This window comes from Electrona antarctica (genome assembly GCF_951216825.1).
Source record: "Electrona antarctica genome assembly, chromosome: 12".
In the NCBI taxonomy this organism is placed as follows: Eukaryota; Metazoa; Chordata; class Actinopteri; order Myctophiformes; family Myctophidae; genus Electrona; species Electrona antarctica.
In genome coordinates, this window is record NC_136793.1 from 37,084,164 (window position 1) to 37,111,015 (window position 26,852).

General features: G+C 46.6%; 1 protein-coding gene across 4 annotated transcripts in view; it reads right to left on the reverse strand.

Annotated features, from left to right (window-relative positions):
* Positions 1 to 119: 119 nt before the first annotated feature.
* Positions 120 to 26,852, reverse strand: part of kat6a (K(lysine) acetyltransferase 6A) — a 70,328-nt gene continuing 43,595 nt past the window's right edge. For all 4 annotated transcript variants that reach the window (XM_079515494.1, XM_079515491.1, XM_079515492.1 and 1 more), the window contains 14 exons: positions 24,734 to 24,849; positions 22,415 to 22,496; positions 20,763 to 20,877; positions 19,350 to 19,672; positions 18,290 to 18,402; positions 16,940 to 17,055; positions 16,090 to 16,231; positions 13,454 to 13,615; positions 12,009 to 12,102; positions 9,880 to 10,111; positions 9,550 to 9,757; positions 7,761 to 8,579; positions 7,032 to 7,302; positions 120 to 6,058 (listed from right to left, as the gene is read on the reverse strand). In XM_079515494.1, the coding sequence (XP_079371620.1) occupies positions 2,676 to 6,058; positions 7,032 to 7,302; positions 7,761 to 8,579; positions 9,550 to 9,757; positions 9,880 to 10,111; positions 12,009 to 12,102; positions 13,454 to 13,615; positions 16,090 to 16,231; positions 16,940 to 17,055; positions 18,290 to 18,402; positions 19,350 to 19,672; positions 20,763 to 20,877; positions 22,415 to 22,496; positions 24,734 to 24,849 (6,176 nt within the window). In that variant the 3' untranslated portion in view covers positions 120 to 2,675. The remainder of the gene's footprint in view (positions 6,059 to 7,031; positions 7,303 to 7,760; positions 8,580 to 9,549; positions 9,758 to 9,879; positions 10,112 to 12,008; positions 12,103 to 13,453; positions 13,616 to 16,089; positions 16,232 to 16,939; positions 17,056 to 18,289; positions 18,403 to 19,349; positions 19,673 to 20,762; positions 20,878 to 22,414; positions 22,497 to 24,733; positions 24,850 to 26,852) is intronic.

A 26,852-nucleotide genomic window follows, 5' to 3' on the forward strand; every position in this document is an offset into this window, starting at 1 on the left:
TATTTCTGTCAATTATTCATTTGATCTTAAAATGTCTCATCTTCGTTGAGCGGATCAGAAATGGACCAGTAACAGACTTGAATCACATCTGACCTGAAGAAGCCACCATGAAACATAAATGGCTCAACATAATTTATTTTTGTTTTATGTTAAAATGTACAGAGTTCTTTGAAAGTACTTGCTAAGAAAGGAAACAAAAACAAACAAACGAATAAATGAGAAATACATACAGGGACAAAGTAGAGAGTCGAGGCAGTGCCGAGTGCAACTCAACCTTCACTGCGTGCCCGGCCATCGGTCCTTCTCTCTTTTTATTTTGCGCTCTCTTAGCTTACAACGCACCATGTACAATTACAAAGGATACAAAAAGGGAAGCGATATAAACAGACAGAAATATACTGAGCTCATTTTTACATGCCTCTTAAATGTAAGGAAGTCATCCTATACACAGTCAAAAAATAAAAAATAAAGAAAAGAACACTAAGTGACCTTTAGATATCCGTTTTTTCCTTTTTGTTTAAAATAGCATTAATATACTACACAAAGATAGAAAAAATCTAGAGATGAGATGGAATGGAGAGGTTAAAGGCATCTTAAAGTCACTAAAAGTGAGTGGTAATTTTTTTTCGTTTTGAATTTCTTAGTAATAATTATTACCCCAAGAAGTCGAGCTAAAAAATATGTATTGATTTTGTTCCTGAAACAGAAGTGAAAAAAATGACAGTACCAATATCAATGTCAGAATTTTTCCATTGTATATTATAGAAAAAACATTTTCTCTCTACAATATATTTTTATTTTCTTCCTAAAGTCGAAAAAGAGTCAGCTTGTGTCAAAAGAAAGCTGCCCAGTCAGGTAGAATTCATAGAGAAACAAAACAGAACAGATCAATACACACAAATAAAATATGAAAACATCTGGTCTGTAAGGAGGAGAAAAAAATTGTTTTGACTCTGAATACTGGAACATGGAGCAACTGGGTTCAACTCCTCCAACCCTCCCATCGATCGATCGCCTTTAACCAAACAGGACCCCACCACCACCACACTAATGCCCTCAGTGTGGGCATGTCTGTGGGAGGGGCCAGTAATACACCAGATGCATGTACAGTAGGCACACCTCTGCTGAAGGATGAACAGCCTCTCACCCTGTCAATAGCCAATGGGAGTGCAGAGTTTTAGTTTGAATAGAAGAAACACCATTCAAAAATAGAACCCCTGGACGTCCTGGGTCATCAACACTTGTGGGGAGTGGAGGGAGGGGGTTGTGTTCAGCTACTGTTATTAGCAACTGATTTGCCTTAAGGCAGGATTTCCACAATTCATTCTGTAGCCCCCCCTCCGCCAAACTGCTAAAGGGCTGACATTATATATATATATATATATAAAGAATTTGTCAGTGGAGTGAGATATATATATATATATAAAAAGAAAAGTAGCACTTCAAAGTGCTGGCCACCAGAGGGAGACAGCTAGAGTGTGTATTTGTGTGCTGCTGCTGGATTATTAGGAAGTACCAGAATATTTACATCTAAGTGTTTCTCAGAACGGCGGCGTATTGTAAAACAAAACAAACAAAAACTGCTACTTCTTTTATTTTAGCGACATACTATCCATCAAACATGACCCTGCTCACCTGCCTCCTGTTTCTATTTAGCTGTGCATCGATAGACACATGCGGCGTCCATTTAGGAAGACAGAAATCAGGAAACTGGCTTATTCCTCACATGGGCTGAACGCCTTGCTCCTATGCATGTTCTGTCTACAGCCATGTGAGCTCCTCTCCCTCTCGGAGTGCCTTGCTCCTATGCATGTTCTGTCTACAGCCATGTGAGCTCCTCTCCCTCTCGGAGTGCCTTGCTCCTATGCATGTTATGTCTACAGCCATGTGAGCTCCTCTCCCTCTCGGAGTGCAGACGGGAGACGCTGACGTTTTATTTGGTGAAAGAGCAAACCACTGCTCCATGGATGCCACGTACGTATGGACACCCAAGTGTATGAGCGTAGTATAGGAGTATTTTCATCACAACTAAACGTTGATGAAACAAATGAACAAAAAATAAAAAAAGGTTGTTTAAAAAAAAAAAAAACAGTCCATCTACAATGTCTCATTGTCTCTTTTTTAAGATAAGGCTTCCTATGTCATTTAAAAGATTGTGTGCATGGTTGAATATATTCAGTTAACCGCGTTTTTAATGTTTTCCTCATTTTGAGGTCCCTCCCGCACAGTCTGTCTTTTTCCCCCTCTTTCTCTTGCTCCTCATCTCTCCTCCCATGTGTTGCGTGAACCACTGACACCAGGCGGATGTCGGCACACCGTTGGCCTAATTGACGAACCGTTTCAGAGTGTATAGGCCTCACATCGGATGCTTAAAGGTCGGTGTACGCAAACACAAAGCTATTCTGCCAGCTGCCTCCCATAAAACAACTGGCTGGGGGGAGGGGGGGGAAGTCTGACTGAATGGAACAAAATGACAACATAGAAATACAAGAAAGCCAAAGACCCTTTCTCTCTTTCTCTTTAACTCTCCCTGTCCCGTCTCTTGTGCCTGCTGCGGCTGTAGAGAGGGTGAATGAGAGTCACGGTACAATATTTAAGAATACAGCTCAGTATGAGCGCTGGCCCGCCATGCCCCCCTGGCTGAAGTTGTTTTTTGCAGTTTGTTCTTCAGATGCTCATCTGCTCATGTAAGGTGACTGCTTGGGCACACCGGCATAGCTGTGATGAGTGGGGCCCGTGTACATCATGTTGCCGTGGTGATTGGGCTGCATAGGCTGCTGTGGGTAACCCTGTCCTCCCATCATGCCCATCTGCATCTGCATGGGGTACTGGGCTGGCTGGTTCATGTAGGGTGGGTTACCATGGTAACCGCTGTTCATCATAGGTTGGGGCATGCGGTAGCCAGCTGACATGGCATTGAGTGGCGTCATATTCATAGAATTGTAAGCTGACGGGGCAGGCATCAGGTTGGGCATCATGCCACGCTGCACAGCCAGGGTGCGCGGTGTGCCCTGCATAGCCACGGCACCGGAGCTGCGGCCGTACAGCTGCTGCTGGTGTGGGGCCGGGGCCAGCTGCTGTGTGGCTTTGGAGCGGATGGAGATGTGACCCTTCACCGTGGCCATCTGGCCCTGTAAGCGCTGAGTGTGAGGAGGAGGCGGCAGGCCAATATTGGTGCCAGGCATGTTACACTGCAACTGCAGCGAGCCCAAGTTCATGGAGCCAGAGCTGAGGTTGGGAGGGCTGGTCATGGTGGCCTGTCCCTGGGAGAGGGGAGGGTGGGGAGAGGGGGCAAGTTGAGCCAGCCCTGGGTTGGACAGAGACACACTGGTGGCATAGGACGTGACTGATGCAGAGTGGGAGTAGGGCATGGAGTGGGGGTCCATGATACTGTTGGTGAGCTGCTGGATCTTGGCCAGGCTGAAGGTAGCCGAGGGCTGAGGGTATCCCCCAGTGCCAAAGTCTTGACCCATACGTTCATACAGGCTTCGGCCTCCTCCTCCTCCACTTTCTGGGATCTCCATGATCATGGGAGTGGAAGAAAAGCCATTACCCATACTGCACTGAGACAGGGACTGCTGTTGCTGCTGGGGTGGCGGTGCGGAGGGTGGGGGCTGAGGGTTGGGAGGTTGTTGTTGCTGCTGCTGTTGTTGAGGAGGGGGTTGTTGCTGAGGCACCTTCTTCTGTGGTGCCTGCTGCTGCTGCTGCTGGTTGGTGCTGGGTGGCCTCTCAATTACCACACAGTTCTGGGGAGATTTAATGCCACAGTTAGGGGTGTTGGATGGGGGTGGCGGGGGCTGTACAGCATTACCTCCATTATTGGCTCCCGAACCAGCGTTGTTGGGTCCCGGTGCAGTCTGCTGGATGAGGCTGCAGCTGCCCATGGAGAGTTGTGAACCCACAGGGCCTGAGGAAGACCCAAGGCCTGGTGTGGGGACATAGGAGCAGTTGTTAGCCTGGGAGGAAGAAGAGGAGGGTGTGGCCGACCTGGAGGACGAAGAAGCTGACCCAGAAGTCACCGAGGCGGCTGTACCTGCAACGGCCACTGACATTCCCCCTCCACCACCACCACCGCCGTTGCCTGCCCCACCCATGGTGGAGTCGTAGCTGCTAGGGTTGTCATAGTTCTCAGTGGTGCTCTCAATACTGCCCAGGTCACTGAAGCCACTATCCACCACTTGCTGGGAGTGGTCGGACACCGATGGCACGTCCATCATTGGGGATGTCTCCATGTTCTGTTGGGAAGGGGCCGAGAGGGAGCTGGGATGTTCCGGGGTGATCTGGGTGTATCCTCCTCCGCCCCCCCCTGGTACCCCTGCTGGGCCAGGTGTGCCTCCCCTCTGTGATCCTGCTGGCCCTGGCGACATCACACCAGGAGGCAGCCCTGGGCTGTTGACCGAGCGTACCGACTGGTTGGGCAGGGGAGGCATGGGAGGGTTGGGCAGGGGGCTGCTGTGTTGGGAGGTCCCACATTCATCCACAAGAGCCAGAGTCTCCTCCTCTGCCTCCCCTGTGTGGCTGAAGCTCTGCAGTGTGCGGCAAGCAGCCAGGGTCTCCTCACAGTCCTGGTAGGCTCCATGGTGTGGGTGGGGCTCAGCCTCCTCATCCTGGGCCTCACCCTGGGTCAGAGACTGCACAGCCTGCACCGTTTCCAGGTCCAGCTCATTGGAGTGGTGGGGGTGGTGGTGGTGATGGGTGTGTTGAGGGTGGTGATGGCCCAGCTCCTCTTTGAAGTCGGGGTGTTGTTGGTGAGGGTGGGAGTGAGGGTGGGGGTGCTGGGGCTCCATCAACAGTGAGACTGCCTTGTCCTCTGGGTGAAGAGGCTGGATTTCCATGGGCTCTGCTGGCACAGAGATTGCCGTTACCGTTTCAACAGCCGCGGCTGCTGCTGCCGACTCCTCCTGCTCCCTGCGCCTCCTCTCTTCTTGCTCAGGGTCAGCCGATGAGGGCCTGCACTTCACCTCCTGCTGCTGTTCCTCGTCAGCCTCCTCCTCCTCGTCGTCGTCCTCCTGTTTGCTGACATAGTTGCGGGTTGCACTGTCCTGAATGTCTAAAAAAGCCTCACCACCCTGAGGTTCCTCTTTGACAGGAGGAGAGCTGGCGCGGGAGGCAGGTTCTTCCTCCTCCTCCTCATCATCTTCATCCTCATCTTCCTCCGAGTCCTGGCTCTTCCTCTTCTTACTGCTGCTACTGCTGCTGCTGATGCTCTTGTCCTCCAGGTGTCCATCTCCCTCGTCGTCAGCATCATGGTCTTCACTACGCCGACTGCCAGATCCTGACATGGCCACCGGCCGTCTGTCATTTCCAGGTTCCTCTTCCTCCACCTCGTCGTCATCCTCTTCCTCCTCCCTGTCACCTATTTCTGCTTCCTGGGACTGAGTGCCCCGAGGCGGCACAGTGCAGGATGAGGAAGGGGAGAGCAGGGGACGGGACGGTGGCCGACTGGGCTTGTCGTCACCCCAACAGCTCCTCTCAGTCTCGTCCTCTTCCTCCTCAGGCTCAGAAACAGGAGGTGGTTTGGGGGCGGGCGGAGGTGGCTGGCGAAGTGCGGGGTTCTTGGGCGGTCTGCCACGTCTCTTGGGAACCTTCTGCTCCACGGGCTTGGGTAGGTAGTCGTCTTCATCATCAGTGTCTTTGCGCTTGTTGGCGTTGTCAATGCTGGCTCTGCAGGCTCTCTTTGCAGCTCGGTCCTCTACCGGGGATGGTTGCGCAGCCGTTAGGTGCTGCTGCTCCATGGGTCTCTGCCTTTCCTGCTCTTGCCTCTTTGCCTCCTCCTGTGCCCTCTGCAGGTACCAGCTCTGTGGCTTGCGTCCAGGTTTCATCTTGATCTTTGTGGGTGGGGGGACTCCGGATTGCGCCTGGCTCTCTGCAGCTGCCCGCTGTTTGGAACCGCTGCCTGGCGGCCTGCCTGGACCACGTTTCTTCCAGTGGAGGGGCTTACGGCTCTTGCCTTTAGGCCAACCTTTCTTCTTCTTGACAGGAACTTCAGGATTGGCCTCAGTGGACTCTGAAGGGGCCGCAGGAAGTGTGGATACAGGCTTCAGGACAGGGGTGAGATCTGACGGAGAGAGACGAGAAGAGATTGACCAGAATTAATATATTAGTTAGGCACAAGGCTTAAGGTAATTATTCACTGAATTGTGTCTGTCAGCAAATATTCATCAAATAAGTAATTTGGTGATGCATCCTTCATACATGATGCTTTTATTCACAGTGAATGTTTACCTTTCTTTTAGAGCTGCCACAAAACATCTCAAGGTTCGATTGTTACATTGACATTTGAATTTAAATAAAAAAGATTTGGATGTTCGCGTATTTATTTTCTAGCTCCTGACTCGCATGGCAACTCATTCTGGACTTTTCTACACAACCAGTTTAGAAAGGATAAGGAAATGGTGTGGGTTCAAGCCGTGCATGTGTGTTGTGGCTCTAGACCGGATCTGAACACACAGCAGTAAATAGAAACATGGCTGTCTACAGATATTGCCAGACAATGAGACGGCGCAAGTTATACTTTAATGTTCAGAATCAGTATATCCTGGAGTGGATGCATATTCAGTTGAAGTACTACAGAGGTGGAGTACTGAACGGCATGCTATCCACGAGGGGATTTAGCACAGTCCGCAAATTGCGCTAATTAGCTTAGTATCGATGGCAGTTTTGCTAATAACAATAAAGACGCCCGCGGCCGCACCCAAATAAAAAGATGATCTTAAAAAACGAAGGTCATATTTTTGGTTAATTTAGTTACTACCTGCTGTTGTTTCCGTTTGACAGGATGCAATTAAAATTAGACTTAAAGATTGTACTGTTAACTATGACCGCAAATATGCTCTAGAAGGGTGAAAAAAACGTTTTAAGTGTAGTTTTAATATAATAACCAATAATAATCAATAAAGCCTCGACTGGGAGCTCTGCAAAGTCTCAGTGTGCATTTTTTTATCCTGCCTTGATCTACTGCTGTCCAACGGATGTGCCAGTTTTATTTTTTCTTCTAGTTTCCAATAATCCCAAAACATATCTCAACTCACCGTCGTCCTCTGACTCAGTGAGGTTAGAGCGTCGGCCCCGTTTTGGTGCCGGATCAGACAGCCTCATGGCAGACCGGGCTGGGGGATAGCGTCGCAGTGGGTGGTGGTGGAGCCCCAGGGGGGTTTCCTCCTCCAGGCGGGGCATGGGCCGCTCCGAATCAGAGTCAACAAAGGGTTCGTCCAGGACCTCAGTTGTCTCAGAGATGGTCTCGGTTACTACACTGCTGTGAGGGTGGCTCCGCTGGCGGATTCGACGCTTCCTCAGGGGCTTCTGGTGCGGGAAACAAGGGTAAAGTCAGCCGAGCATTGATTCTCTTTTACAGTAACGTCTCTTGCTGCGTCTTCATCACCTCGCTGTACTTCAGTGAGACACAGGAACTTGTGCTATCACCACCAGTTCAGAACTTGATGTAGCAAAGTTTCAAATAGCTAGCAAGTATTCATTCCTAACTATGCAATTGAGAACATTTGAAACATTTGGAGAAATGGGGAAAAGATAAACCACACAGTCAACTTTGATCTACAATGCAGACAGTTTGCCCATTCAGTAGCCACAGCTTGTATGCGAGAAACTTATATACACAAACTTATATACACAACATGATTGTGTTGATTCTGCAGTAAGGTGAATTTATTAAGTTCTTCCATTCACTAACTATTCTCTCCTATATATTCTGTTATTGGACCACTTAACTGAAATAACACCAGCATGTACATCAGACTGCTCACCTTGCATTTTAGCCCCATGGCAGGTTTGGTGAGGATGGGTGGGGAACAGGCTCTTCTCTCCTCGTTCTCATCGTCGTCCTCGTCATCGTCGTCGTCATCATCATCATCCTCGTCATCATCCTCTTCATCACTGCTCTCACTGAAGCAGCTCTTTCTGACAGGCTGAAGCTGTTGCTCGCCGAGCCTGGCCCCTAGGGCTAGCTGGGACAGTCCCTCCACTTGGCCCTCTCTCAGTCTGGGCTTAGGAGGAACTCTCTTTTTCCTGGGGGGTCGACCACGGCGTGGAGGTGTGACGGCCGGGTGTCTTGCCATGTCCGCTGGCCGCACGCTGGAGGCAGAGTCAACCCGTCGGTCCAGGGAGAATAGGGACGGTGGGCTAGTAGAGGAGTGCTGCGTTGTGTTACTCCCATCGTGGTTCACCTCCTCTTCCTCTTCCTCCTCCTCCTCCTCTTCCTCTTCCTCCACCTCTGGAGGCCGGATCTTGGGCGGCCTCCCCACCCGTGGTCCGTCCTTCACCTTTCCCCAGGGCCAGTTTTTGGGCGGTCGGCCCCGCGGCCGGCGCTCTCCATTGGCAGGAGGAGGAGGGCGTGACGGCTCCTGAGCGGAGGTTGGTGGAGCAGGGCAGCGGGCAACGGCAAGGGAGGAAGTCACTGGGGAACTCTGACTAGTAGGGAAGCCTGGGAAGCACTTTCTTTCCTCCTCCTCCTCCTCTTCTTCCTCCTCTTCCTCCTCATCTTCATGCTCCTCTTCCTCTTCCTTCCGCCTCCTTTCTTGGGGCATGTGCCAGGAGAGGGGAGAGACCTTGTGGCTGGGTTTGATCTGTTTACACAAAGAATTAACAAAATCAATCCCAAATCTAGGAGAATGGAGGCCTAAAACAGTCAAAAGCTCTGATATGACAAAGCTACAACAAATACAAAAACCTCTTCAGTGCCAATGTGACAAACCAATAACATTTGACTTTTATGAATGCAGACAGCGGAACCACTATATAAGTTGATGAACATTAACACAACCGTTGCCGGGATTCCTTCAAAATAGGAGCTCTGGGGTGCCAGAAAGACATGGCCGCTTTTACTCTGAACCCCACGACCCGGAAACAATCCGCTAAAAAAGTTTGCTTAAATTGCTAGCTTACATTGCTATCGTTTTAATTTATACGATATATGATCCAAAAAGCGTTCATATTTTGCGGGAGAGACGGTTGAGGAGCAGAAATGAAGCGCTAGTATATCGATCAGTTCAAAACCACGGAGAGCGCCCTGGATTAGGAGAGACGAGTCATTCTTTCTGCCGTGCAGCTAAATAAACGGTAAGCTAACATGAGTGCAGAGCGTAGCATACGGTAGCCGAAAGGCGAACTGAAAAATTTAAAAAAGGAAAAAATTCAGAATATTCTTATCTCGCCCGGTATCATTGAGGATGCGCTAGGACGTCTACAGACGTCGTATGTACCCCTCAGTTCGATTCCCTGTGACGTTTCCAGACGTCCTATGTACAGATTGTGTTAAGAGAAACAAACCCCCTTTTGAAACTAGCTCCTCGCCCTACACACTTCCACTTGGTTTGAGAATAGATATATAAATAATAGAGACGGCACTGGATGGGAGGGGAATCCCGGTGCCATCTCAATTATTTATATATCTATGCTCAAACCGAGTGGAAGTGTGTAGGGCGAGTGGCAAGGAGCTAGTTTCAAAAAGGTCCAAACAAGTCAGTAGTCAGAAACAGAACACAATCACCACCTACATGAAAACCAAGCAACATATAAACAAAAAGTCACATTCACCTCCTTGCGGTTGTTTTCCTCTGGCTCGTCATCCTCTTCATCATCGTCGTCGTCGTCTGCATCTGCATCAGCGTCAGAGACCACAGTGTTTGTGACAATGACTGGTGTCCAGCGGAGACATTCAGGGTCTACATCGAGCTCCCTGGGCCTAGCCTGGAGACGTGCCATGTGGTTGGCCACCAGCTTCTCTCTCCGCACCATTACCAACCTGGAGAAGACCAGGGAGGGAAGTCAGGAATAAAGTCTGTGCAACGCCTGCGTATGTTTTAGATGTGTACAGATAAACGCATAAATATGTTCAGTGTGCATATGTAGTCTTTTGTCTCTAACCGATCTCCTCGCTGTTCCAGCATGTTGAGCTGGTGCAGCGTAGCGGTGATGTCCTGGGGGCAGATCCCTGTCAGCTTGCTGAGGTGGCGGATGGTGAGCTGTCGGTCACGGACATGGTGGAGGCACTCCAGGACAACGCTGCGCCAGTAGGCCATGTAGGACAGACGGCCTAGGTCAGACAGGGGCTTCTCCGGGGAGCCCGGCTGGCCCTCACGCTTTGACAGCAGATAGCCTGCAGGGGGTTGGGAGGTTACATCCAGAGCTTCTTTGACTCAAAAAGTGTGATAAAGCTAAGCTATGGAACTCAACAGTGTGGTGCTGGAAGTAAAAAATCCCATTCATTTCTGCAGAGATTTACCACGAGTGACATGGTTGTAAAACAATGCATCTCATTGGTGGAGCTTGTGTTATTGAAATGTTAGTGCCCCGCAAAAGTCACATGAGTTTATATGCTACACTAGATTAAACAGCTCAGAGACACAATTGTACATCGTTGCTGAAAATCACTAAAGTCAATTGCAATATTTTACCACCCCATTAATCATCGCGAGGTAAGCAAGAAACATTATGCCTCCCGGTTTTTGTACGGAACGGAAGGGGGGGCTTTCAGAGTAAAAGCTGCCATATCTGCCCAGCACCCTGAGCTCCTGGCGCTCATTGTGTTAATATAAACACTAAAGTTAAAGTAAAAAAGGAGCAAGCTAAACCATCATTTGATTGGAAGCATTGGAAATGTTTATTATGGGATGGGATAGTTAAGTACCGGTAGTTCATTCTTAAAATATGTGCAGTGTCCTTTTATGAACCGAATCAAATGTTTAATGGTCATGATTCACCAGATCTATCTCAAACCTTGTATACTATCGAGTAAATTAATGGGAGATTCTTCCCTACGGCACTGTGCCAGAGACGTTTTAAAAGTGGGTGGTCACTGTTGAACTCTATAGGTGGTAGGGTTTAATGTTGGACTAGTAGAACTACACTACATGGCTGTATAAAAATAAATCACACCCGTGTGAAGTGAGGGGCGCTAATATATTAAAGTCTAACATATGTTGATTAGGTGATGTAAAACAAACGGTGCCAACACAAACATTACATGCCATTAACAATAAAGAGACAATATGACGTAAATGACACATTATGAAGTGAATTTTCCTTTATCCAACAAAGAAACATGTTCAAACAGGTTCAACCAGTAGTGAATCTTTAAGCATGTGAACCTGGTTCCGTAGCAATGCATTTCTAGTATGTTACTAGGGCAGCATATTCACCCGGGCATTGATTACACAGTTCAGAGAAATTATAATTTTTTACAGGCCTCGCTTCAGATCCTATTGCCAAGTTTGCAATGGTTGCTGATGGGTGAATTTGAGTGCAACTGAGACTGCCCACAACAGTCCACAAGATCAAAGAGTCCTTGGGCAAAACGCAGAGCACCCACTTGCTCACTCATTATGCATGTTGTCGGAAAAGAGAAATGTGAGAACATTGTCCTTGTTTCCCAAAAAGTTAATAGGTCTCTCCGAGCCAGCCAGCACTGTTTAAACGCTTTAACCCATTTAGGCCTGACGTCAAAAAAGGGGAAAAAAAGTCTTCTGAAAGAATATATATTCAAAGATTTGTGCCGCATTTTCACGATTTTTCAAAAATAGCAGACCTACAAGCTCGTAGTGCGCCACTCGGTGTCGCGCTATGAGCTTGTAGATCTGCTATTTTTCAATAGTTAAAACACCAAAAGGGGTTCCCGTACAGAATGCGTTAAAGCGAGCAACTAGCACAACTGCTCTCGAAAGAACAGGAAATGTGTCAGTGTGTTTCATAGAGAGTGTTCAATACAGGCAGGTTTCAATCTGAATGGCCACGTGTACTTCGATCTCTTGCTATGGAGTGGAATGCCAACGGCAACAACCCAATCTCTGCAGTAGAGGGATCAGGATTAAACAGGCATGACTCCGTAGGCATGTCTGTCTGTGTGCATGCAGTCGCACATCACTCTGGGTGTGTATGATGGCATCACGACTCACGAGTGTGTTGTGTGGGTGTGTGTATGGATGGATATTTGACTGCATTTGTGTGGGTATGCATTGTGTATATCTGAGCTGTGAGGAAGGCTGAGAGGGCCTTACTGAAGTCAATGAGGAAGCGTCCGTAGCCCTTGCGCTGGTACTGGGGAAGAATCATGATGCAGGACACGTTGTACTTCTGTTGACAGTGCTTCTCCTGAAGAGGAAGACATGCACACAGAGACGTCAGAGAGAGACACACATTTTACACAGAAACCAACGGATGAGAGCGCGCACACACACACACACACACACACACACACACACACACACACACACACACACACACACACACACACACACACACACACACACACACACACACACACACACACACACACACACACACACACACACACACACACACACACACACACACACACACACACACACACTTCAGCATTGAAGTGTGGCATAGATCAGGGGATCTAAACCTGTGGGTCGCGACGACTTGGGGGGGGGGGGCGGGGGTCGACAAATTATTTCTGGGGGTCCCCAAATTATATTAATTATATATAATTATATATAACCATGACGTCCGGGGACTAGAGGAGTTTATGCACTGAAAATGTGCATATCGTGCGCACCTTCTTCAATTCTTGGTTAATAATTAATACATTTTTAATTTGTTATTTTACTAGGACATTCTGGTCACGATCGCCCACCCAGTAAAATATTGTCCATTGTCCAGGTAGGGGGCCCCTGGTGTACAGTGATCCTGTGCATGTTACACAGGAGGCAGTCTGTAGTGCTGAATGTTGATCAAGGTGTACTACCCCACACGCTCACTAGATGCTGCGTTTGGCAGGAGGAGGCATGCTAATGGGAGCACCTGCATCAGGACAATATGCTCCAGAATTCATTACAACAGGTCAGTCTAGACATTTTATTGCAGTTTTCCTTTCATGAGCCACTATTTTACAACTGTATTATGTACCTTATTACTTATTGCTGTGACAACTCCATTTCCCCACTGGGATCAATAAAATTGATATTGTCCTTTTAAGTCATTACTGCCTTATTGGCAATACTTTGAGGACTGAAAGTAGAGATAGAGACAGAGAGGGGATGGGGGTCTGGTTCAAAAGCATAAGTTGCAAAAGGCTCTTGGCCTGTGTGATGCTACCTGCCACAGACAGTCTATCTTATGTCATCTAATCTTATCCCATTTCATCTAATCTAAGCCTATTTCTCATATTACATAATGTCGTAGCTAATGTCATGAAGATCTCTTGTGTTTTTGTAGTAGGGGGACTGTGACGGTGTGTTTGTGTAGTAGGGGGACTGTGACGGTGTGTGTAGTAGGGGGACTGTGACGGTGTGTGTAGTAGGGGGACTGTGACGGTGTGTGTAGTAGGGGGACTGTGACGGTGTGTAGTAGGGGGACTGTGACGGTGTGTGTAGTAGGGGGACTGTGACGGTGTGTGTAGTAGGGGGACTGTGACGGTGTGTGTAGTAGGGGGACTGTGACGGTGTGTGTAGTAGGGGGACTGTGACGGTGTGTGCACCTTAGAGAAGTATCCAACAAGATGGCAGCCCTTGCTGTCGTTCTGGGTGAGGACGTAGAAGAGGAAGGGCTCGACATCATAGTACAGTGTCTTGTGGTCCAGGAACAGCTTAGCCAGTAGGCACAGGTTCTGACAGTAGATTGTGCTCACATTGCCATCCACCTATGGGGAAAATAGAATAGAATGCAAATGTAAGTGCATGTGTACATACTAGAAGTATGCATACGCAAACATCTAGGCCTACAAATGCAAATTTGCATAGACAGAACGCACACACACTGGGAGGATATCAATATGAACTACAGTGACAGGAAAGCATCACAAAGCTCCCCGAGGGCATCTGTAAGTGGACATCTTTAAAGTGCTATTAGAGCTGTGGGACAAGGAGAAGATGAGGAGAGGAGGGACATTGAACACAATGATCTCAGCTACATCTCTGGAGACGCACACATGAGCGCACGCGCACACACAAGAGAGGAGAGAAAGAACACAGAGGAAGGACAGAAAATAGCTACGACAGTGGCGAGAACAATAGAAAAATAGAGGTTGGCAGCTGGCCAGTCCTTTCCTGGACCAGTTTCAACATCAGCACTGATTGAGAACAGTCTGCAGAGAAGATGCAGTAACCAAGGCCTAAATGAACACATCGCTGATAGTCCCTGCTGAACAGCCCAACACAACAAAACACCACATCAGTACGTCTGTGGTCTGAAATGGTTGTGCCTGTACGAGAGGTTACGACGGTAGTGGTACCAAGTACAAGCTCAAATGCTTCATTCACAAGGCAAGTTATCCACAGGCTGCAATGTTTAAGAATCCTAACCCACTGTGCTTCCTGTTAAGCAGTAAATCGAGCTGAAGATTCAAATGCCATTGTCCCAAGTGGGAAATTAGTAGTGTGACAGTAGTCGCAGCCAGGCGTGCTACTTGTGGTAGGTTGTTGGGCTGTATTGTGTAACTGTGATGATCCTGTTGTGTATGGCGTGTAGACTGTGTTGTGTATGGCGTGTAGACTGTGTTGTGTATGGCGTGTAGACTGTGTTGTGTATGGCGTGTAGACTGTGTTGTGTATGGCGTGTAGACTGTGTTGGGTGTCATGCTGTTTGATTTCAGGGTGGGGAGGAGTAAATGACACCTCTGGAGGAGGATGTGGACGAGAGGGGCGGTGGCTGCAGCAGACCTGTGACGAGAGGGGCGGTGGCTGCAGCAGACCTGTGACGAGAGGGGCGGTGGCTGCAGCAGACCTGTGACGAGAGGGGCGGTGGCTGCAGCAGACCTGTGGTTTGAGGGCTAGGCCTCGACTGCCTGCCGCCCAGCCCGTCTTTCTGTCTTTCTTCTCTCAAACATTCTTCCTTTCCTCTAACTCAGTCCTCCATCTTTCTCTCCTCTAATACTCGAGTCGGTCGAACCCAAGGTTGTCCAGAACCGCCACAAAAAGGCCTCTGCTTGGGCTCTGGACAGGGCCCCGGCACAGTGTCCATATGTTGTGGAGCTGGCCTGCTCTGACATCATTCTGACATCTGCATAGACTCAATATTTGGCATATCCACATATGGAGATATAAGGGTTTGAGGTCAGCTGTAGAGTTGCTGGCCAATATTGATGACATCAGGGATCTCCATATATGGGCTTAACTGCGACAGCAGGTCGCATTTACTATGACATCAGGGTCTCCACATCTCCATCCCTGATGATGTCACAGCCAGGATGTCACGAAACCAACACACTGACGGGAAATGCACAATTTCATGTGACCTTCGGTCGCAAAAATAATAAAAAGGGACAAATTATGAAATATAAGTGTAAAGTAGATTGGCATAGTTTTAGATCAGTTTGTCTCATGTTAGTATTGTTAAAAGTGTTATTCAGAGATTAAATGCAAGGCTAAGGGTTTTGTAGTGACAAGGAAAGAGCTTGACTCTTGACAGATGAAAAATGCTTTGTTCTGCCTAATCCATTGTCTGACTTTGACAAACCACTTCCTGCCTGGAACTCCAGGCTCTATAGAAGCCTAAAGGAAAATCTCCAGATGAAGCATATCAAAATGGTAAGATTTATTCAAGTAAACTTGGCCCTAGATCTCATGTTGGACAGGGGGAACCTTCCAGCCTGTGCTTACTTACGTTGGAGGATAATGTCGAGTTCCTTTCATTTCTACTAGAGTACAATATTAGCATAGATTTTTATTTTTATTTATGTATAATTGTCTGGCATTTCTGATGTGAAAGTGTTTTATGCCCAGGTGGTTATCTTACATTTCTGATATTATCCCTATTACAATGGGGTCATGTTTAAAGTGTACACTTTAAACATGACCCCATTGTAAATAAGCAGGCCTATTCAGCTTAATGGGTTATTAGGAATTCTTTTTTTTAAAATCCCATTTGAGGATGTATTTTAATTATTTGAGGTGTAATTTGATATTGAATTACAAATCCTACTCTGTCTTTGATCACTCACTCTTTTGCCCTTGTTTTGCCCTTGTTCCTAAACACTTGACTTTCTTTTCTTTTCTTACTCCACACAATTTCCTCCCTCCACCTTTCCGTTTACCTGCGTCCCATTCTACCCTGCTCCCGCCCCCTCTGCTGTGTGGTGCGTCTCTGTCCCGTTGCTCCCGCCCACCCAAGTCTCACCTCAAACACAGAGACTTCTTCCTTCCTGTAGATCTCGTTGGCCGGCGGGTGGAACCAGCAGCACTTCCTCATGTGCTGGTAGAGGATGCTACGGCTCTTCATGTAGCGCAGGCAGAACTCACACAGGTAGAGCTTAGGGAGCCTGGGATGGAGATTGGGAGAGACAAAGCAGAGTGAGAGAGTATAGAAGAGGAGGACAGCGGAGGGTACGAGGAAGAGGATATAATTGAAAAACTCAGCAAAAGAAGCCAGTGCTCAAAAAAGAGCTTCCCAGTGGACAGGTAACCTAACTTCCTTTTTAAACATCGGCTGTACTGGCAGGCATTTCACACAAATACCTGACACAGTGGCTGGTGGAATAGAGTAGTAGGACAACTGAACCAGCCATAGACTGCTGAGCAATCTATATTCGTTTTAGATACAGCCTGTATATTTGCACATAATCATACTGTACATGTACTGTAATATATACGTATGTAAAATGTTACATGCATGTCATTCTTTTGCCTTCTATATTTGTTTTGACTTCCATTGCTGCTTGTATCTAGGCTCACACAGTGTACACAGTGATCAGTGGCCTTAAGCCCTAACCACATCAAAGGGTCAAATCGGTTTTAGCGTTGTGTGATATGACCCTAGTGATTCAACGCATGGAATTCAATGGCCCAAACCACACCAAAGAGTCGAGGCGGTTTTAGCGTTAACTCCTTGCAACCGTTTGGACCCAAGGAGTTGCATGGTGACCCTTTGGTGTGGTTAGGGCTTTATTCTCATTGTATTGGGTTCAAAATCTTTGAAATTGGTATAATATACCAATGATGTTTGCATGTATGTGTGTGTGGGGGCTCACCGGCTGTACTCTTGTGGGTACGGAGATGAGTACCAAGTCTGGATCTCAAACTTGCCAAACTCGATAACAGACGGACAGCGCATCTGGGGGTCTGGGGGGCCCGTCACCCCGACCTTCTGTAAGGTGGAAGCGACAGAGAGAGACAGAGAAAAAGATGGGTCAAGACCAGGGTTGGGTGATGATACGAATATATCGGCAATCGTGATTTGGATGAGTTTATCGCCGAATATTGTTATTAGGCGATTTATGGGGGGGATTTTATATAAAAAAAGAAAGAAAAGGAAAAGACGAGGAGTGAGTGACAACGTGTTAGCATTGCAACAAGCTAAGCTAAAAACACTGTCACCAGCCATGTTGGTGATGTTAGCTTAGCTTGCTGCTGCTTGTCTGTTCAACTTCACTTCATCTCCGCCTGGAATTTATTTCTTGTTTTGTTACGCTGCAAAAACAGACAGATCTACAAGCTCTCAATGCGTAGCGAACGGCACTGCAAAAACAGGCAGGACACAACGCCTTGAGAGCTTGTAGATCTGGCTTTTTTGCGACCCGCAGTGAGCTGTTCTCACTTTACTTTTATAACACGAATATATCGTCCAATCGGTGATTTTTGGACAGACGATGGACGAATGAAAAAAATTGGCATATCGCCCAACCTTAGTCAAGACCAATTACTTTTACGGTGGACAACGTAAAGCATTGGGTACACACACACACACACACACACACACACACACACACACACACACACACACACACACACACACACACACACACACACACACACACACACACACACACACACACACACACACACACACACACACACACACACACACACAACAAGGCACATAAAGAACTGCACCAAATATGCAAGCACACCGACTCTCTCACACAGACACACACGTCCCAGTAGCGTGATAGTGCCAGCAGGGTTATTATTAGTTGTACGCTCTGTGCTGAAGGGAAACTCTCAGCATCGGCTGGCCGTCTGTCTGTTGGTAGGATGCACACCAGCACCACATGCTAGTGTGTGCAGCATTATGCCTTGGCACTTAATAATAATAAAACTCTAACACAGACACTCGAATACAGACCTGTACATTAAATACCCAGAAATGTAGACTCACCGGTCCATTTCCACAAGCTGTACTCTGTCATGTGTATGATGCTGTATATATGCTGTATATATACTATACAGTGCATAGCATATGCATAATCCAGATGGATAACAAAACCTCAGAAGTCTGAAGAACGGCTTGTTGCTCTAAACGTGATATTGCATTAAATAAAATACTCGTAATGGGAGATTTAGTGTGCGAATCTTTCTGCTGTAATCTTTAAAGTGCATACCTGTAGTGCCAGCTCCTGGATGTGTCTGAACAGTTCAATGTCTTTCTCCATCAGGTTTTCATGACCCGGCAATTTGTCGTCATCGTCACGCCAGTCGCTGCCATCCTGATTGTCTGTAGAAAGAAAAGCTGGATTTAACACAGGCTGAGGCCTACAATGTGAGACAAAACTATACCGAATTTCACAGGCTGCCCCAGGTATCTCAGTCTTTGAGCACTTTGAATTGCAAGGTTCTGGGCTCAATCCTGTCACCACCACTCAGCATACGAGTAGCACAGCTTTGTTAACTAAGACATGTGTTAAGTACTGGGAGCAGTGACAGTAGGTGTGGTGCTCCACCTTATCAATCCATCTCCAAGGGGTCTAGCATATTGCCAAGTAGATAAGACACTCTGTGGCTGTGGCTCAGGAGGTAGAGCAGGTCGTCCAATGATCCATGGGTCGGCGGTTCGAATCCCGGCTCCTCCTGTCTACATGTCGAAGTGTCCTTGGGCAAGACACTGAACCCCAAATTGCTCCCGATGTGCTGGTTGGTACCTTGCATGGCTTCCGCCGCCATCGGTGTATGAATGTGTGTGTGAATGGAATGCACAATCTATGTAAAGCGCCTTGGATAAAGGCGCTATATAAATGCACCATTTACCATTTACCATTTACTCTTTGCTCGGCTGATACAGAAAATATGCCAACATCCTTCCTTTGCTCCCTTGTCCCCTGTCCCCTGTTGTCCCCATTTATTTGTGTCACTGTGCTTGAAAACTCAACCAAGTGAAACACATTTGAGTAAAATCAAACACTGCTACATTTCTGAACATTTAAACTGTGGTAATAAAAGCACACAAGGTTGGTGGTGGGATAGAATTTCAATATGCTATATACAGAAATCACAACGTCCTCACTAAGCTCGCTTGTTGTGTCAGGCTAATACGATACCGTGTCCCTTCTTAACGCCAATTCATACCTCAGCGCAAGTGTCCCTTGACAAACATGCATGTACAAAAACAACTTGACACAGAAAATACTGAACGTCAAGACCAGATATTTCTCACTCCTCCCTCACCTGTCCGATCGTCTCCCTCTCCCTTGCGGCTGGACTTCTTGCGAATGCGGCACTGCTGAGAGTAGTCCACTACCTCCTGGCGTGCCTTGCGGCCCTCCGGCGAGGGCGTAAAAAACTTAGTAAGTGCGTCGATCAGACCCTTGGTCTTCTTGTTGAAGCGCAGACCGCCTCCCCCCTGTGCCGAGTCGTCGTCCTCACGTAGGGAGAACAGCAGGCGGTCGTCGCCGGGGTAGCCCTCGCAAGACGAGCTGGAGGACGAATTGGGGGAGGCGGAGCGCTTCCGCCGGCCACGCCCGCCCAGCTTTTTGAAGGGCCGACCCGGTCTGAAATGGAGGGAGGGGGGAGTGAGTGAGGGGAGAAGATACAGGAATAAATGGTTTTGAATTTCACTTATTCACTCATCTTCTTTCCTACTGCTGTAAATTATATCTATAGTAATTATACTGTACTAGTCCTTACCCGTTCTGAATATATGAACACCAAATGTTCAGTGTGGGTAATGCGATGTAATAGATCACATTACTGATAGGGAGGGAATTCTTTACAGTTTATCTTGGGAAGTTGGGTTGGGCACAAAAGTAGTAACAGACATGAGATGAATGTATGGATGGATGGACAGACAGATAGATAGGTATATAGTGTTGCTGGGTGTCTAACTGATAACCCTAACGGCTACTGGTGAACCCATTACATCAAAACACAAGCCTACGGGGCACCCGTTATTAGCCTACACTCCTGAGCTGGGGAGGGGGGGCAAGTGTGTGTGTGGTGTCGACTGGCAGCCACCTTTGGGCCACTGGGACTGCAACCGTCTTCAGTTCGCTATAAACACAACACGAGATACAACCGTCTTGAATGTGCTCACAGCGCCCTGTCTCTCCCTAGCTCTCAAACTACTTTTGCTGGGCGCAAAAGCGTGCGTGTGTGTGTTGTGTGGTGTGTTGTGTTCAAAATATGAACGCTTTGGAGCTTTTAGCGATACAATAGAATCGAGAGCAAGGTAAGCTAGAAAAATATTTCTCAGTTGTTGTTTTTTTTTGGGGGGGGGGGGGGGGGATTCAGAGTAAATGTTTTCCCGTAAATGTTTTCCCGGCACCCCAGGGCTCCTATTTTGAAGGAATCCCGGGACTTATTGTGTTAAAAATGACTTCAGTTAATTTCAACGAGCCAAAAATAGCTTCTCACTATCAAGTCTGAGGCCTTTAATAGATAGATAGATAGATAGATAGATAGATAGATAGATGACAGTGGCCTTCTGGCCTGTGTAGCAGTCTGCCAGGCTGACAGTGGCCTTCTGGCCTGTGTAGCAGTCTGCCAGGCTGACAGTGGCCTTCTGGCCTGTGTAGCAGTCTGCCAGGCTGACAGTGAAGGAAGACGCCATTAGATGGGCCCCAGTTCTTCAGTTCCTTTTACCTGTTCTTGGGCCGTCCCAGTGGTCCGTTGTAGCGGCGTTTGATTTGTGCTGCCTTTTCATGTAAGAGCTTCCTTCCCTTTTTCCTGGGCTGGCAGATCTGACAGATCCACATGCCTGAGAGGGGGAGAACACACACACACACACACACACACACACACACACACAGAGGGGGGGGGGGGGGGGGGGGGGATGAGAGAGAGAGACAGAGACAGACAGAGGATTAGAGCTGTGCATCACTGCTTCTAATGACATATAGTGTCATATAGGGTAGTACCACTAGAACAAAATGGTATGGTATTATGCACTTCATTAGAATAGATTTTTTTTGTTTTATTAGTTTTGTGAATACTTGAAAAATAATTTAAAGCAGACATTTCCAGAAATACAAGATCGTTTTTCCCGCTATGTTATAGAGGGAAATGGCTGGAGATAAATGACATTTAGGACAAAAATGTGATTAGTGCAATAATTGTTATCCCAAATTAAATAAAAGACAGATAAACACGAGTTATTCTTGTATGTCCAGATATTCAGAGATCTCTGCACGTCTGTGGAAATCTAAATTCAATATATGGGCTAGAACAGTGGAGAAAACCAGTGCTAAACAAACCTACGCCTATTGCTTTAAAATGTAATCCTGATACCATCCTAATTTGATGTTCCAGCCTAAAGTTCTAGCGACGGACGCACACACGCGGACACACACACACACACACACACACACACACACACACACACACACACACACACACACACACACACACACACACACACACACACACACACACACACACACACACACACACACACACACACACACACACACACACACACACACACACACACACACGTGATTATTGATTTCGGCATTAGGCAGAGTTCTCCGATTGTCCATCCTAATTTAAGAAATGACTAGAAAGTCAAGTGTGCTCAGTTTAATGTAAATCTCCACCAGGAGGCATACTCTAACAATAATAATACTTTCCAACACATATCAAAATTGCACCTCTCTGACAAATTGGAAAATATAGACAAACCTAGTGCTTTGATCTGTGGACAGATATATGACCTACACAAGATTACATACTACATAAGAGCCTCTTGAACACATGTCAGATGATCAAGGCGTGAATATTGGAAATGTGAATCAAACATGACTTAAGACGAGTTGTGACGTAAACATAATTTGTATCTTTCTTAAAAACAGAAAATGCACTGGCACAGTGGTATTGACTCAATAGACGTTGTGGTTTGGTGATTTAAAACACTCTCGCTCTCGTACCGTGTGTGTGTGTGTGTGTGTGTCAGACTGTCAGTAGGCTCAGTGTGAAGCTCTGTGTGGAAGAGAAAGGCATGTACTCCAATAAGTATGATCTGTTATAATTATAACAAATTGTACAACAGAGTTGTACAATTTGTTGTTGTACCGCCCATTGTGCATATCTGAAATGATCAAGTGCCCGGTCTAATAGCCTGGAGGGATGATTGCTCTGCGATTATTAGGTAAATCAAATTACATATTTGTCGTTGACAAAGTAGTGGACAGACACACAGACACAACCGATGGCAAGATCTCCACCTGGTGGGAAGGAATAATAATAATGTTTGTTTACCTTAGATTAAAGTGGCAGGCCACAGAAAAAGATCTTACCTTTTGGCATTCGCGTGAGAGGGGGGTCACAACACTCCATGTGGAAGCCCCGGTCACAGGAGTCGCAGAACAACATGTTCTCCTGTGCAGGAGAAATACACCAACTCAAACAATGTGATGTAACAAGACATATAATCAAATCCTATCTGAAATTTCTGATTATGAAAGAGATGAGATGGAATCTATGTGGCAAAATCAAAGGGAAAAAGCTCAGGACAGATGTCTGAATGTCCATTAAGCTTTCCCAGTTTTTCATGTCAGACAAAAGAGGCAAATGCCAGAGCTAACTAAAATAGCCCAATGAACCCACTGGGGCCATTATCACCATCTTCCATTAGGTCATGCCATTTTCAAATGGAAAGTCTGTCAAATGTTGACATTTTATTATTGATGTATTAACCCATTAGCTAAAAAAAAAGATGTCTTGTTGAGCTTTCATTTAGTTTTCCCCTACATTGTTATCCCACAATTTTGTAACCCATTTTTTCACCCAGTGTCAATTATCTAATGAAATCCTGGCCTCTACACTCCCTCTGCCAACCTGGGGAGAGCAACGGACTGACCTCATGCTTCCTTCAATGCATGAGTCCAAGCTGCTTCTTATCACCTGACAGGGGGGGGGGGGGGGGGGTTTCCCCCCGGTAGGACGTAGCGCGTGGAAGGAACACGTTATTTCCAACCAGTGAGGGTACCTACTCTAGGGGACACGGGAGAACATGCAAACTCCACACAGAAAGGCCCTTTCGACAACCCCAACTCGGGTATGGGTACCGATGACACAGAAGAGAAAACACGCCCCCCGTGCCCACAGCTTCCCCAGCGGGAATCAAACCCAGGACCTTCTAGCTGTGAGGCGACAGTGATATCGACTGTGCCCCCACTTTCATTTAGTTTCTTGAAGACAGTGATAAGTGTTGGCACTTGTATCCTTGCACCAGCATAACAGACAAACCACTGTACAGCACATGGCAAATAAAGTAGCTTCTTTCTCATTTTAACTGTAAAATGTCCAGGGAATCAGGTCGAGACACTTTCCGATGTTGGGCTTTCACACGTATAGCATGCAACAGGAGAATGTCTGTTTTTCATGCGTTTACACATGAAGGTAAATAGTCTGTTTGATTTTGGGGGAAGACGCACACATTAGCTACTCCCACTTAAATAGTGTGAGGGATTTTACTTCCTTCCACAGAACATGACGGATACATTGTATTGCTTGACATGCAGTCTCCCAAAACACAAACAAAACATCTGTTCTACCATAGTAAGCTAGGCCTAATGTAGACAACGAGCTACAACCTACTTTTCATCAAAACAAGCCGTCCTCAGAGCTGGAAAAATAACATTGGTCTCTATGTACAGAGTGAGTACTGCGCAGGGAAGCAGGTGTTACTCGTTGTCTACAATTACAAAGAGACTTTTGTTTTATTTAGCTTATGAGCCATATCATTAGTTAGCCTGGTATCCAGCCTGCTTCGCTACGTTCGGCGGATTTTTTTTTCTCTCTTCGCTTATCAGTCTGGAAAGCCTCCCATTGGGAGGTTTTGCAGAACTACACTAGAACTACATATGTTACGTAGTCAACGTCGTTGCTGATTGGATGTTGTTCCAACGAATGAGAGTAGCGTTAGGCAACCTACGTCATCAGCCAGCGCCACCCTCCATGCTTTTCAGCGCAGTAGCTGCGCTTTGCTATGACGTCTCACTGGTGCTTTGTCCCGCCCCGCACCACAGACCAATCAGAAGCCACGTTAGGTTTCGAAGCTTTTGGCATGTCCCGCCTCCCTTGGAGATAGGAGGCTTTCCAGACTGATAAGCGAAGAGAGAAAAAAAAATCCGCCGAACGTAGCGAAGCAGGCTGGATACCAGGCTAATCATTAGTTAGATCGGTTCATATTTCCAACTCAGACCCTGGATTTCAGTTACTACTGCATCTCTGCTGTTGCTAGGAGACCGATAAACCGGAAATTAACCAGAAGTGAAAACTCTGTCTCCATCGGCCTCAATGAAAACAGAATTACAGAAAATGCATTGATCTCGGATTCTTTTCCCAGATTGCGTTTTTTGGTCAAAACCAGTTACAGTATATTCAGTATTCACGGCTCAAACTGAGAAACCAATGATCGCGGTTACAAAATAATTTCCGGGTGAAAGAAAAGACACTCGCCCGCCACTCTACACAGCGTTTGTTTACTTCCGATTCACATCGAGACCTGTAGGCCTTCCAAATAAGGGTCTTCACTGAAAAAACATGCGGCAGTGGCGGAAGAATGAATGAATACCTGGCAGTGTTAAAGAGAATAGATGTCTCTGACTCACCGCATTCTTGCCCTGATCCTGACAGTTGCTGCAGGTCTTGCATTCGATACACTGCCACCACAGAGCCTTGACTCGCACTGTGAGCTCAGGGGAGAACTTGAGGCAGGACGGGTGACCTGCAGAGGACACAAATGTACAAGATAAGACTCACATACTGTACCTAGGCACATGCATCTGGGCGTACACACGTGTACATATATAGAATATATGTTAGGTGTTGGGCCATCATGAGCCGCCAGAAGCGTTTCAATGCTCCTTGGCATAGATTGACTGGAACTCTAATGAAGTGATGGAACACCATTCTAACAAAATATATTCCCTCATTTGGTTTTGATGATGGTGGTGGAGAGCACTGTCTAACATGTTGGTCCAACATCTCCACCATTGGGTTGAGATCTGGTAATTGCGATGTTTATAGCATCATAACATCTTATAACGTAGCATCATGACATCATTTTCAGAGTACTCAACCGTTCAGTGACCCCTCGTGCCCTGTGGAAGGTAGTTTCATCACAGGATAAAGGTGATGGCTCAGAGTGACTTTGCATTGATTTGCAGCGACCATTCCCTCTAAGGGGACAAGTGGATTCATGCCCCCACAGCATAACAGAGCCACCATTACAACCATCAAACTAAATGGACATCTCTGACTGAACAATGTAATAATAATAATAATAATAATAATAATAAAACTTTTTGTATAGCACCTTTCATGACATGAAATGCAGCTCAAAGTGCTTTACACAAAAAAGAAAAGAAAAGCAGGGCATAAACAATACAGTGATGACATGACCAACATTTTTTTTAAAAAGACAGATAAATCAATTAAAAGCAAGGGTGTAAAAGTGGGTCTTGAGCTGAGCTTTAAAAATGTCTACAGAGGCTGCCTGTCGAAGGTACAGTGGGAGTTTGTTCCACGCCGTCGGCCCGTAGAAGCAAAAAGCTGCTTCCCCGTATTTTTTAGTTGCCATTTTTTTAGGCAAAGCGAGCAGGCCAGCAGTGGAAGACCTTAGGGGGCGGTTTGGGACATATTTCGGCAGGCAGTCATGTAGGTAGGAAGGTGCGAGACCATTGAGAGCTTTATAAACAAGTAAAAGAATTTTAAAATCAATCCTAAAAACAACCGGAAGCCAGTGCAATGAGGCCAAGACTGGAGTAATATGTTCTCTCATCTTAGTTCTAGTTAAGACTCTGGCTGCTGCATTTTGGACAAGTTGTAATCTGTCAGTTGATTTCTTAGGCAATCCAGAAAAAAGTGCATTGCAGTAATCAAGCCGAGAAAAAACAAAGGCGTGGATTAGCGTTTTTGCATCGTCCAGTGACAAATAGGCTCTGATTCGTGCAATATTTCTAAGATGAAAAAAGGCAATCTTGGTAACATGATTAATGTGTGAATTAAAATTCAGTTCAGAATCAATAGTGATCCCCAAGTTCTTTACTGTACTGTTACTTTCTACAGTCAGGTTGCCAAGTCTGCTTTTTATCGATTCTTTCTGCTCACTAGAACCGATTATGAGAACTTCTGTCTTATCCTCATTTAGCTTGAGAAGGTTCTCACTCATCCAGCATTTAATGCTAGACAGACAGGTCAACAGCGGGCCTAAGGCACAGAGATCATCTGGATCTACAGAAAGATATAGTTGGGTATCATCAGCATAGAAATGAAAATTGACTCCGTGATTGGTAATGAGTTCTCCCAATGGCAGTATGTACAGGGAGAATAACAGAGGACCAAGAATTGAGCCCAGTGGAATACCAGAACTGATGTTGTGTTTGTCTGAGTCAAACTCAGCTAGATTGACAAAATAGCTTCTGTTTGTTAGGTAGGAGGAAAACCAGGACAGGGCCGTGCCAGACAGGCCTACCCAGTGCTCCAGACGCTGTATTAAAATTGAATGGTCAATCGTGTCAAATGCAGCCGTTAGATCTAGAAGTAAAAGAACGGAAACATGTTTCTTGTCAGCAGACACCCTAAGATCATTCATTACTTTTACAAGTGCTGTTTCTGTGCTGTGGCCTTTCCTAAAGCCAGATTGGAATTTGTTATGCACATTGTTGTTCTGTAGAAACACATCCAATTGATGAAAGATGCATTTTTCTAAAACCTTGCCCAGAAAGG